Genomic DNA, 14706 nt, shown 5'->3' on the forward strand with positions numbered 1-14706 from the left:
GACTGTGTTTGTGAATTTTTCTCCAATGGAACATCACAATTGTTGGTGTAGGTTATAACCGTTGGTGAAGGTTATCACCGTGGGTGGAGGTTATCACCATGGATGGAGGTTATCACCGTGGGTGGAGGTTTTCACCATGGGTGGAGGTTAGCACGGTGGGTGGAGGTTAGCACTGTGGGTGGAGGTTATCAACGTGGATGGAGGTTATCACCATGGATGGAGGTTATCACCATGGGTGGAAGTTATCACAGTGGGTGGAGGTTATCACCATGGATGGAGGTTATCACCATGGATGGAGGTTATAACTGTGGGTGGAGGTTATCACCATGGGTGGAGGTAATCACTGTGGGTGGAGGTTATCACCATGGATGGAGGTTATCACCATGGGTGGAGGTTATCACTGTGGGTGGAGGTTATCACCATGGGTGGAGGTTATCACTGTGGGTGGAGGTTATCACCATGGGTGGAGGTTATCACCATGGATGGAGGTTATCACCATGGGTGGAGGTTATCACTGTGGGTGGAGGTTATCACAGTGGGGATAGGTTAGCACCGTGGGTGTAGGTTATCAGTTAGGGAATCTTGACCGACTAGCAAAGAAAATAAGTAACAAATATTGAAACGGTCAATTCCAATAAGCCTTTTGTTACAGTCAAAGTTCGAACTTTTTAACCCATGAATGAAGAATTCATGGATTAGGCACAAACTAAAGTGATTTATTTCATTTAGAAACAGTAGAACATATAAATGTATATACATTGTATGTGTATACTTGTATATGCACTTTTAATAAGATAATAAGACATGATTCCTTAATCTTTTGAGTTTTAATGGTTGACAGTATTAGGTCATCTTTCTTGACTATTGTGATACACAACTTTGTCGTCACAAAAGTTGTGTTTGAGTTGTCCTCTTTAACAACCTGGTTAGTCAAGGTTATAATTTGAAATAAATATCTGGGGTACATTTAAGTATACTTAAGAGTACCTAGGGTACATGTAAGTAGTACCCGAGCTGACAATGACCAATCGAGCCATAATATGGCTATAGTTAAACCTTGTTAGCACTCTAGAAGTCGCATTTTTTTGTCCAATCTTCAAGGTCAGTACAATCGCTCTAATGATATCTGGGCTGCGTTAAAAAATGGTTCTTGTCCTTTGAAAAACATGGCCTGCAGGGCTGGGGCATTTTTCTGTATATGGCTGTAGTAAAACCTTATTTACTCTCTAGAAGTCACACTTGTGGTCCAATCTTTATAAAACTTAGTCATTACATTTGTTCTAATAAGTTTGAAAATGGTTTAAGAAACATCTTTTATTTCCTTGAAGTGAGTGGTGAGCATCTGTGGGCCTTGTGTGCTCATATTTTGTATTGATCAACAATTTGAATTACAGGCTATGGGCATAACGTTTTATTATGCCCCCCTTCGAAGAAGGGGGGGTATATTGCTTTGCACATGTCGGTCGGTCGGTCCGTCCACCAGGTGGTTTCCGGATGATAACTCAAGAACGCTTAGGCCTAGGATCATGAAACTTCATAGGTACATTGATCATGACTCGCAGAGGACCCCTATTGATTTTGAGGTCACTAGGTCAAAGGTCAAGGTCACTGTGACCCGAAATAGTAAAATGGTTTCCGGATGATAATTCAAGAACGCATATGCCTAGGATCATGAAACTTGATAGGTAGAATGATCATGACTAGCAGATGACCCCTATTGATTTTCAGGTCACTAGGTCAAAGGTCAAGGTCACGGTGACCCAAAATAGTAAAATGGTTTCCGGATGATAACTCAAGAACGCTTATGCCTAGGATCATGAAACTTGATAGGTACATTGATCATGACTCGCAGATGACCCCTATTGATTTTGAGGTCACTAGATCAAAGGTCAAGGTCACGGTGACCCGAAATAGTAAAATGGTTTCCGGATGATAACTCAAGAACACTTATGCCTGGGATCATGAAACTTGATAGGTACATTGATCATGACTGGAAAATGACCACTATTGATTTTCAGGTCACTAGGTCAAAGGTCAAGGTCACAGTGACCCAAAATAGTAAAATGGTTTCCCGATGATAACTCAAGAAAGGTTATGGCTAGGATCATGAAACTTCATAGGTACATGACTTGCAGATGACCCCTATTGATTTTCAGGTCACTAGGTCAAAGGTCAAGGTCACAGTGACAAAAAACATATTTACAAAATGGCTGTCACTACATCTGAGAGCCCATATGGGGGGCATGCATGTTTTACAAACAGCCCTTGTTTACACAGATGTTTGGTGAATAATTCTGGGCCATGTTTGAGCTCCTTGAAACCGGTTTAAAACCTCCCCCCCCCCCCCCCCCCCCCCCCCCCAATGCTTTGCACGGACAGTTCAAAGGTGGGGATCCCAGTTATATTAATTTGAGCCAAACTATGTGAAAATGGGGTTAAATGCATGCAGGTATAGAGTTGTCCAAGATTAGCCTGTACAGTTGGCACAGGCTTATCATAGCCTGTGTGGTATGCACAGGCTAATCAGGGATGACACTTTCCGCTTAAACTGGACTTTTGCTAAGAGCAGAAAGTGTCGTCCCTGATTAGCCTGTGCGGACTGGCGCACAGGCTTATCTGGGACAACACTTATGCACATGCATTAAACCCCCTTTTCACGGAGCATGGCTCATATATGTTAGAAAATTGTGTTTTACTTTACTTTGGCAGCTGTATTAAAATGTAAACAACCTTATCTCAGTGGAAAGAATAAACACCAAATAAAAGAACACGCACTAAATTGCAAGGTTTTACTGACACTAAATTGCAAGGTTTTACTGACACTAAATTGCAAGGTTTTACTGACACTAAATTGCAAGGTTTTACTGTTTTCCAACAATGCAACAGTGTATAATGATTTGCAAAAGACGTCCTAAAACTGAATGATGCATCTGCAATGTATGCATGTCGATTTAAAAACACACCAATTACATGTAAATATTTGTGAATAAAAGTAAATGCCTACTTTTCATAATATATAATGAATTTGAACAAATATTTTGTATTGGAAACATCTTCACATGCTTTTCACAACCAACAATAAATGTTAGCCATTATTTTGATTTGGTAATTGTGTTAAACACAAAACTAGTCATACATATTTGACTGTCCCCATCACCAAATATATGGTACAGTTGCACATGACTAGTTAATATACATGTATACAGCATAATTATAACGATGTGTATAACATCAATAAATACAAAATAACAGTACATTCATAATATATATCTGACTTTAAAAATGAGATAGATGTCATGTTCAAATAATACATATAGATTGTATACTACAATGTTAATAAATATCACCTAGTACCAGTATGAGAACTAAACATGAACATGTTTGATATATGTTATTTATATATAATCAATTTCAATATGACATTAAATAAGTAATAGTTAGTAAACCATACAGTAACCAAACAAAACTTGTTTTTCCACAATCAGAATATATAAAGATCCTTTGAATACATACATGTGATGCAAATTTGGCAGTGTGGTTTGTAGAAAGCTAAAAAACAACAAATGAACACACTAGAACCACACACAAGCCCAAATGCTGATCTTTATATCTAATGTAGGTTGTACTAACTAGATTTAAAGGTACACATTATTTCAGTAATGACTGTCATGGCAAATACATTCTTAGTCAAAAGAACTAAGAATGGTAACAAGAATATTATTATTTATTATTAAGTGACTGACTAGTTATTCAGTCATGTTTGTTTGGCTGTTACTGTTTAACATAGTTCAATACACACACTTAAAGTGAATGTCACAGCAAATCAGCAATACATTTTCCAAATGAGATTGCAATAAATTAACATTATCAATCAATGTTCTTTGATGTGCATTAATTCATGGCTCTGCTAAAACCTAGTAAAGAGATGCGCGATAAATGTCAACAAATGTTAAAATTGCATACAATACATAGATGATAATTGCATTAGACATACAGACGTAGGCCTAATGAACCTACAAATCGTCACAATAATCACGTCATTACAAACTAGCTGTCTTCTAGATCACTCTCTTCATCCAGTTGGTCCATTTCAGTGCATCCTTCGTCCATTTGCAAACATTTAATATCGTTTGAGAGATCACAGATTCGCTTACAGAGATCAAACAAGTGCCTATCGGTTTCCTCGGGTATATTCGCCCGTAGAAACTCCGCGGTTTTAATGATATATTCGGCGTTCGAGCCGGCACAACCAGCGGCCGACATGATCTGCATCGCCATGACTTTGAGGCTGGCTTTGCCAAGAAACAGCCGGTTTTTCCGAGTAGCAACGAAAACCTCAACCTCCACGGGCCTTGAACCGTCTCGCGGGTAAAATGACGTCTTTACGACGTCATATCCGCCTAGTGTCACTTCGCGTTGCGTGAGGCCGCCGTAAGCTTTTCGTTTCTGTTCCGCTCCATTGACTTCGAACATCATGCCCCAAACTTTACCCTGAAACAAAAGACATTACATATGTTAAGTTCTTTCCACATTGAAAGACAACTTTACATCGCGACGCCTTATTGACGTGAGCCGCTCAGTACACTATGTCTTGGTACTTTCTTGATACACGTACTTTCAAAATTTCGCCATATCGGTTAAACAGTTGTTTTAAAGGGACCTATTCACAGATTTTGAAATGTAATGAAGTTTGTCATTAAATGCTTAATATTGATAAATGTAAACATTGGATCTAAAAAGCTCCAGTAAAAAAAGAATGACATTGCAGAAAGAAAACAATAGTAACCCTCAACTGGGCTCGAACCACTGACCCCTGGAGTATACGTTTAACGCTTAGACCATTCGGCCATTCTTGTTCATGCAATGAATGATTTGTTTCATACTTTATGTAAGAAATCCTCATAGTGTCACAGAATATAACGATTACAACAGAGCTCTCCAAATATCCAATCGTTCCGCGTTGCAACGCTTTATAAACTTTCAGGTTTTTAAATCGTCAAAAGTTGCATATTACGGATATTTATGGCAATTAGTCAGTACTGCTGTTTCCTCACAAATATCATAACCGCAACGAAAAATTTAGAATCTGAAATATTTTTTTTAATTTCACATTTTACCAAAACGTGAAAAGGTCCCTTTAATGACAGGTTATGTGGCGCAGTCCAAATCAGGTAAGATGACTCCTGACTTAGTGATTCGCACACATTCAAGACAGTAACGTCTCGACCCATAAACATTATGAATAGGTCAATGTCCGATGATTTCTGCTCTGCGTTTCGTGTACCTGCAGTGGCCGGTTGTCGTAAAGAGGTGTCGCAACGCTAATGCACTCCAGAAACAAAATTTGCTAATTGCAACAAATCAACCTGAGTACACTAGCGAGCAATCACAGTCTTAATATATGTTTAATTATTTGCCATTTGTTTGTACACTGTAATTAATCACGCGGTGATGCAGTTTATCATTTACCCCCACTCTAATCCTCGTAAATCACTTTAATCACGTGTGACTACAGGTGACACGTGACAATGTGGCGGTCGATATCAGGGGCAAACGTGCATGAACTCACGACTTGGCGGTAAAGTAAATCAATATGTTTGTAGTGTGTTGGCCCGCTAGTGTGGTGATGCAATAGCACGCTCACCGAATAAATATTGCATCGTAACTGCGTTAAAATATCATAGTTTTGTCCCTGAATAAATAGATAAACGAGCGTAAAATTTGTGAATATTATATTTGTATGAACAAAACGAAAGTTAATATTATAAGTACATGTATTCGTTAATCCAAATCCAAATCAAAACACGATGTTTGTTTGAATATAAACAAAGGCCACAGAAACCAATTGAGTGTTGTCACCGACAATTTCATGATTGTGCATGAATGTTTCAAGTTAAGACTCTTATTTCATGCAACATAGCAAACATGTGCCGCATTTTCTCGTGCCTTATTTACTAGGTATTATATTACCGTATAGCATTGTCAAACAACTCGTCCTAAATATACCGGGCGCTTTGCACTAAAAAATACAACCCTATTAATAATGTAGAAATGGATGTTTAAGGTGACACAATGTACTTGTAAAATAAGTGCATGTAAATACTTACTGTTTTTGATGGCACTAAAGTAGCAACTCTCCCTTTCTGAAAAGAAATATACAAGTAATATAGACTGTGTAAAACTGCTAGTCAAATTTGACTTGTATATACTAGTATATACTACACGAAATAATTGCTCTCTTGACTCTTGTATGTGTAGTATACACTTGTATGATCAATGGATGTGTGGCTTAAACATATTGAACTATTTATACTAGTTAGTCTGAATATGATGAAAATAATAATGAGATAAATAATTTTACAAAGTTAGTTCATTTGTATAGTACAAATGCAGTTTCGTACGATGAAACACACCTTTCCCTGAATACAAATAAAAATCTACACTACCCGGTATTACTTATTTGGCAGTATGAGGTCGATATACATGTGCTGCATGTTAAGTTCATATAATGTTAAAGAAATACCAGTTCGACCCCTACCTGTGTGTCCGTGCCCCTGTGTACGTCACTTCCCTGCCAAAATCTCCGCTTGTAGCCACTGATAAAACCAATCCGACTGTCGGAATACTCAAAGTCAGGTTTCCATAACAACGATCCATACCCGAATAGCCTCAGACTGCAGTTGACACACGTGTGATAGTCACTGAACGACTCTGTATCATCGCTTTCCATGATTGACTTGTTTCACACACAAAATATAGTCTATTATTCACGTCCTTGAAGTATGCATTTGCTGACAACGACAGTTTACTTCGGTTAAGAGAGTCGATCACCGAAACACATTCATACAAAGGCGACCCGGTTAAAACTGCATTGGAACTGGTTTGTGTGAAAAACAGCCTTTTTCCGGATCTTCCTCTATTTATATTTTGTTGTTAAGTTGTTTTACGTGGGAAGGAACAGCGGGAATAATATTGTATTGGTCAGAATAGCAGCATATGTACGCCCGCATACATTGGGTGATGCAATTTCTTACCGCAATATTGTTTGCGGAAATTGTGTAGCAATTTATAAGGCACATGTAAAAAGACTGTGGGTTTTCTTCTTAATTAATTGACTAATTCAGCTGGGTAGTTCTAGTGCCATAGCGATTCTAGTATCCTTTTTAATTAAAAGCTTTTTGGATTTTTGTTAGAAAGTTTGCTTTTGTAAACTTTGATTATGAATTTCAAGTTCGATTGAAGAAAATACAAATGAACAAATAGACTTTAATTTCAGTTGGGGTTTTTTTTGTTGCATTTTGACCGTCTAACTCTAGATTATTATTTTTTTAATAAACGACACTTTCAACATGTGTATCTCTTATGCCGTGGCGGTATTCTGCGCTGAGTGTAATCTTGCAACAATCTGGGATTAAATGTAAGTCGTCTAAATATGCACCATGAATAACAGACAACCCACTCCAGCATATACCAGACAATCAGCTGACCATTCAACATCACTACAACATAACATCATATAAGTGACGTGCAACAGATAACGTGAACCAAATAGTTGTTGTGATGGCCTTGTTAAATCGTAATGAGGTTTTAGGTTATGCTGGCGGACTTTGCGCTGACAGAGGCAGCTATTAAAAAGTACATTCATGCCTATGTACTTATCTATGTGAAAATTTCTCTCTTCATAAGTTAAAGTTTATTTAGCCAAAAGATCGAATTTATCAAAAATGCTCGAAACCAAATATGGAATATGAACACCTGTCGGTAAAACAGTATAGCATGTTTTGTACGGGTGTTCACTCGCACGTACGGTCACGATTTTGTTGGCTGAATTTGGTTTTTGAACTTCATTTGTTCGCATAATTTAAGGCGTTTATCTGTTTGATAAGACAATTATTTCCATTAATGTTTAAATATAAGAGCGATCGATTAATCCTGTCAAGTTAGATAAAATATATATGATACAACGGGACCTTTTCACAGATTTTGGCATGTAATGAAGTTTGTCGTGAAATGCTTTATATTGATAAATGTAAACATTGGATCTAAAAAGCTCCAGTAAAAAAAAAATAAAGAAAGAAAACAGTAACCCTCAACTGAGCTCTAACCACCGGAGAAAAAGTCTTACGCATAGAGCACTCGGACATCCGTGCTCATACAATTGATGATGAATTTTATGATGAATTTTATTGAAATGAAAATTTGCGAACCTGAAACATTATTTATTTATTTTTGTCAATTTACCAAAACTTGAAAAGGCCTCTTTAAAGCACACCAATTAGAGATTTGAGATTACGTACAATATTGACTTAATTGTATTGCGATGTAAAACTTCACGATACTTATCAGATATGAAATGAATCACAGACACCACACTATGAAGTGCAATTATAATGCAGGTGAAATGCACTTGATTACCTATCACGCGTTCACGATTCGCCTGTACATCACCGTGCTACGTGAATGATGCAAGACAACGTCCAAACTTAGTGCTCTACCTTTCAACATTTCCCGTTCATCGTAATTAACAGTATGATCGCGTAAATGAGATTTTAAAAGCTGTAAAGAAAAATAACACTCAATGTCATAATATGAGTCGTATTTTGACAAAACTGGGCATAATGCATGTGCGTAAATTGTCGTCCCAGATTAGCCTATGCAGTCCGCACAGGCTAATTAGGGACGACACTTTCCGCCTAAATTGGATTTTTGCTAAGAAGAGACTTCATTTAAACGAAAAATATCAGGAAAGTGACTGCACAGGCTAATCAGAGACGACACTTTACGCACGTGCATTATGCCCAGTTTTCTCAGAACACGACTCATATATATATATATATATATATATATGGGCACCGCTCTGGGAAAACGGGGCTTAATGCACGTGATTAAAGTGTTGCATCATCACATGATGATCGGGGACGAAATTTTCCGCTTGTATTGTATTGTTCGTTAAAATGGAGTCTTTTCTTAGCGAAAATCCAGGTTTTGCAGAAAGCGTCGTCTTTTGATTGGTAAGCCTGTGCGGACTACACAGGCTAATCTGGGATTACATTTAACGCACATGCATTAAGTCTAGTTTTCTCAGAATGACGCAAAAAATCAATCAAGAAGCATAGCGAGTTAAAATGAACGTGGGCTCCGGTGATGTCTCAATTTATTCAAGCGTATGAATGTGATTGTGGTACACGTAGTAACTTCTGTAATAATAGAATAGCTGCCCTTTAGGCAGAAGTACAGCTGTTAAAGTAGCACCACCACCGACAACAGCCTTACATGTAGCTACAGGTAGTGGTTGTTGTTGTAGAAATTGTGGTGGTAGTTGGTTGTTGTGATGGGAGTAGTAGTTGTAATAGAACTCAAGCTGTAAAACAACTATTTGAAAAGTGTTTTATGCAATAGACCAAGGACCGTTACGACAATTTAAATATAAAATAGTAATAAAATATTTCTATTACTGGTACAAAAGGCTAACCGGATTACCTTCTGCAACGATCAGTTAACCGGTAAAATGTTCAATTGGAGGTTCGTATGAAACTTTTTGCAATACCAGTACGGTAATACATTTTGCATGGACAAACTCGTACAAATTTCATATCGAGCGCGCGACTTAATGTGTATCAACGTTGTAGCCAACAACAACATGCCACACCGATTACGGCAATCAAAAACGTGTCAATAAACACAATAATACAGCAACGAAAGAGTACCTTTGTTTTTATAAAGAAAGGGTTTCAGTTTTAAAAATTGTCACCATTGTTATGCTGTACTCGCGAAAATTTAACTTGGAATATATGGAGCTATTAGCGAAGACATAATTTACATGTTTACTCAACACGCGTAGAGCCAATCGATTGAAATTCTTGTCTGATTATTTGATGTTTTGTTTACCTAGTAACGATACAGATTAGTCGTCAAAATATGTTTTGAGAAATATCACATGATCAAGATTATCACGTTTTTTTGGTATCACGATCAGTTAACGTTGTATTTGCGGTTTCCGAATTACATATTTTAAGCCTTGGTAATTTACATCATCAACGATGGTGATGGCGGTTAGTGGGTTGTAGTTGTATTAGTAGTTGCAATAATATACGTGCTGTAAAACATGTATTTAAAAAGTGTTGTTTTTGTACAAAATCCTCGGCCCAAAAAATCGACAGCTTCCGGTGTGCCTGATTATTAAAACCGAAATATAATAGTTTTTATGCTCCCCCAAAATTTTTTGGGGGAGCATATAGTCGCCGCTTCGTCCGTCCGTGTGTCCGTCCGTCCGTGCACAATTTTTGTCCGGGCTATGTCTCAGCAATTAATGACCGGAATTCAATTAAACTTTATGGGAAGCTTCACTACCAAGAGGAGATGTGCATATTATTAGCTGGTTCTGGTCGGATGATTTTTCACAGAGTTATGGCCCTTTAAAATTTTCCATTAACTGTACATATAGTGCAATTCTTGTCCCCCCCAACTACTGACTGGAATACAATGAAGCTTTGTGGGAAGCTTAACTACCTTGAGGAGATGCGCATGTTATTTGTGGGTTTTGGTTAGATGATTTATTTAGAGAGTTATGACCCTTTGAAATTTTTAAGTTGCTAAACCATCCATCGTAATATTTTGTCCAAAGTTATGCCCCTCAAGACGTTTCCTTTTATCTGTAGTGCAATATTGTGACAAAAAACCTTTGGGGACCATCACCCGTCTCCGACGGTTTCTTGTTTTTTGTAGTGAGCCCGCAGCGCAGGTCGGCGTTCAGAAAAACAAAACCATATTGTTGCCTTTTTAAATATAGCAAAGATTTATTAATGAACAGTTTATGTATAGATATTTGAATATAAAAATCAGTTCTCACACGCACTATGTACGCACTATGTCAAATTTCTTATAATTGTCCGGTTTCATTTGACATCCGTGTTTAAGTGCAACCGGACTTGCAAGATGTTTCGTTGTTTTGCGCATAAGGACTTCGTTTACGTGTTGTGCAAGATGTATTGGACAAGTGTTTTTAAGCAATCGACCAAAGAACGTGACAATAGTTTAATTATACATAAGTAATAAATGATTTGTTTATAGGATACATGCGAACATTTCTCTTAAAAACCTTTAAACGCTATTTCATTGCTAAATATTATTGGTAAGGCAAAATAAAATAAACCCATATCGATATGGTTATTTGTAGCCGTTTACTATAAAACTTATATGCAGAGTATCTTCCCTTTGATTATAAACCGTTCGCCAACAAGATTTTCCCGCCTTTTCCAAACAGAGTCGACAGATGCAGACGTTGAACAATTCACCGTTAAACTTTTGTCTCACAATTATTGGGTGTGGTGAGTGCTTTTCACAAGCAGATTTATCGGAGACGGAACTATAATTAATTATGAATTAAAAACAGAAAAATGGGATGAAGCGTTGTCTTCCGTCTGTCACAGTCTGCAGGTAGATCTAGCCTCACATAAGCAAACAATATCTAGAGCCGAGCTCAAGTAAGTCATAATACGATAAAACAAGAACACTATAATAAACACAAACCATCATAAGAACGCATATATCATACGTAAACTTCGTGAGAAACACGACTGAACCCTATATCAAGAGAAAGGAACTGCAAAAATATAGAATTTTTTAATATATGGATTTTTTTGCAATCCCATGTTCACGCACGACGAATCGAACTTCCGTTTGTCTTCGTTATACTGATTAAATCGTACTTGATCGTTGATAGTTTTGTATGCAAATCACAACGTAACAAAATCGGACGTTTTTCTCATGGAAACAAATTGTCGTCAAAAAGCTACGCCAAGCTCTGTAATATATCCCAAAGTAAAAATGACGAAATCGGGAAACTCCTATTTTCCTCGGATTTTATCGTTGATTTCATATTGCCCACTTAATAAGAAGTAATGCAATAACGTAAGAAAAGAGGTCACGAAAAGTTGGGTTAATTATTAACAACTCGCAACCAATAAAGTCAATCTACACGGAAGGTTAAACAAAACGCAATACATACCGTCAATATTCATAAACGGCTATACACCACGCCGTCAATCGCGTCAATCTCCATACATGGAAGATTATACACCACGAAGTAAATGGCGTCAATCTGCATGGAAGGTTATACACCACGCAGTCAATGGCGTCAACCTGCATGGAAGATTATACACCACTCAGTCAATGGCGTCAATATGCATGGAATATTATTCAACACGCAGTCAATGACGTCAATCTGCATAAATGGTTATACAAAACGCAGACAATGTCGTCAATCTGCATAAACGGTGGTACAACACGCAGTCATTTGCGCCAATCTGTATGGAAGGTTATACAACACGCAGTCAATGGCGTTAATCTTCATGGAAGATTATACAAAATGCAGTCAATGGCGTCAATCTCCATAAATGGTTATACAACACACAGTCAATGGCGTCAATCTGCATAAATGCTTATAACAAAACGCAGTCAATGACGTCAATCTGCATAACCGGTTATACAACACACAGTCAATGACATCAATGTGCATAAACGGTTATATAACACGCAGTCAATGACGTCAATCTGCATGGAAGGTTAAATGAAACTCAACAAATACAGCCTATTTGCATGAATGGTTAAAAAAAAACGCAACCATGCAATCAATCTACATTGAAGGCGTGGATCAAACGGTATCAGTGGATCAAAAAGCAAACCACCCATAATAATCGAACAAATCAGTCGAGTTCGATACATGTGCACTAGAACGCAAAAAGTGCAGTCGCGAAACAATTACAGGTCAATTTTGTATTTTGGTTTTAAATTGTGCAGTGATAAATATTTCATATATGATCAAAGGCTCTTTTTTTCTGTAAATATGGGAGTTGATTACGGAATCACATAATTCATATTTCTATAACAATTACTGCTCCTGAAATAGATGTGGCTAAAAGATCAATATGTGTGATGTAATCAGGCGTTATATAGAAAAACGACTGCGTTCACTATCTAGGAGCGTCCAAATGGATATTTGCTAATAAATCAAATGGCTTAAATGCACATTCCGCAGATTTGTGAACACTTGCATGCTACTAAATAGTTAACATATGAGTCGCGTTCTGAGAAAACTGGGCATAATGCTTGTGCGTAAAGTGTCGTCCCAGATTAGCAGTCCGCACAGGCTAATCAGGGACGACAGTTTTCGCCTAAATTGGATTTTTGCTTAGAAGAGACTTCATTTTAACGAAAAATGTAATACAAGCGGAAAGTGTCGTCCCTGATTAGCCTATGCGGACAGCTAATCTGGGACGACACTTTACGCACATGCATTATTCCCAATTTTCTCAGGACGCGACTCATATGTAAACCGATAGGTTCATTTTAAAGCCTACAACAATTTATAAATCCATATAACATAATAATCAGGGATGTCGGGAAATGCCAGATATTCGCATGGATCGTAAACTATTGCATGAACCAGAGTGACCTACTCGCCCTACCCGAATAACATACATGTATATATCGTGTCCTTGGGATGCTATCACACTGATTCTCTAAAGTTACGACCATTCGGTTAGGAAGGTGCACTTTTAACAACGAACATTTGCTTAATGTTAGTAATACAAAAAGAAACGCTGAACTATATGTACATGCCAATACGGCCAGAAGGAAAGTTTATTTCCTTTGTTTTATGCCATATGTCGCGCTTTCTTTCATACGTGCAACACACATTGAAATGGAGACACCATTCTTATGTTATCCAATATTCTTGATCTGTGGTAAATATTTACACACGCCGCCTTCTTGGATTACAAAATATTTACGCCGGGCCGCGACTGACAGCGGAGTGACAGGGTCGCCCTTTCCGGGACTCCCGCTGGGATCGCCGCCATATGGCGCACTCCCTTAACCCATTTATGCCTAGCGTCTAGAAAAAAGGCCTTGGCAAACAGCGTAGACCAAGATGAGACGCCGCATGACGCGGCGTCTCATCAGGGTCTGCGCTATTTGCTTAAAGGAATTTCTGTAAGAAATATTCTATATATAGAAATAAATACACTAGACATCCCTAATTTTGAAAATAAATTGATCCAATTTAGAAGGATGGGAGAGTCCACTAGGCATGAATGGGTTAATCTAAGTTGTTTTTTTCAGAAACGGTATTACGCACAGTTGCACCGTACACACATTTTTATTTCGTACTACCCGGTATGTACGTGGCAAATTTACGCTATTTCAGTGTCGTTTTCAGATAATATATTTTTAATGTTTCGCAAACAATGTCGATCATCTCAGCTAGAGTCGATATTGGGTCCGGTTTGATAACTCAATGATTGACAGTAAAAAATGTGTTTTTGAAATCAAGTATATTTTATTTCTATACACAATAACATGGGTTATCTTAAGATGATGGGCAAACGATCACACGCTATATGAATATTTACATTTTAACTCGATTGTTGATAACAAATATTGCTGAGTAAGAAAACGAAGAATTGAAAAAATAAAATTAGGACAAGAATGAAGGGAATTCACATATTTACTTAGTCCAGTTAACGTGTATAACGTCTAAACAAAACCGTTTATTTATTCATTAATTGCAATAACTTCTCGTATCTTTTTTATAAATGTGAGGCCGTTTTTATACAATATTTTAATATTGTGACACCTAAGCGCTGAACAACTTGAATGCCAATACTTTTTTGTCGTTGTTTTGTTACACAAGTTTGCATTGTGCAC

General features: G+C 37.5%; 1 protein-coding gene across 1 annotated transcript; it reads right to left on the reverse strand.

Moving 5' to 3' along the window:
- Nucleotides 1–2774: 2774 nt before the first annotated feature.
- LOC127874848 (glutathione-specific gamma-glutamylcyclotransferase 1-like) lies at nucleotides 2775–6966 on the reverse strand. Its single transcript, XM_052419499.1, has 3 exons — nucleotides 6539–6966; nucleotides 6108–6143; nucleotides 2775–4491 (listed from the first exon to the last, which is right to left on the reverse strand). The coding sequence occupies exons 1-3, from the start codon at nucleotides 6728–6730 to the stop codon at nucleotides 4048–4050; spliced, it is 672 nt and encodes a 223-aa protein (XP_052275459.1). The 5' UTR covers nucleotides 6731–6966; the 3' UTR covers nucleotides 2775–4047.
- Between the last annotated feature and the right edge of the window lie 7740 nt (nucleotides 6967–14706).

This window comes from Dreissena polymorpha, chromosome 3 (assembly GCF_020536995.1).
Source record: "Dreissena polymorpha isolate Duluth1 chromosome 3, UMN_Dpol_1.0, whole genome shotgun sequence".
Classification (NCBI taxonomy): domain Eukaryota; kingdom Metazoa; phylum Mollusca; class Bivalvia; order Myida; family Dreissenidae; genus Dreissena; species Dreissena polymorpha.

Coding starts and splice junctions, on each gene's coding strand:
- LOC127874848 (XM_052419499.1), bottom strand. CDS start 6,730: ATGGAAAGCGATGATACAGAGTCGTTCAGTGACTATCACACGTGTGTC. Junction 6,144..6,538: donor ACAGGGGCACGGACACACAG/GTAGGGGTCGAA, acceptor ATTTCTTTTCAG/AAAGGGAGAGTTGCTACTTT. Junction 4,492..6,107: donor CTTTAGTGCCATCAAAAACA/GTAAGTATTTAC, acceptor CTTTTGTTTCAG/GGTAAAGTTTGGGGCATGAT.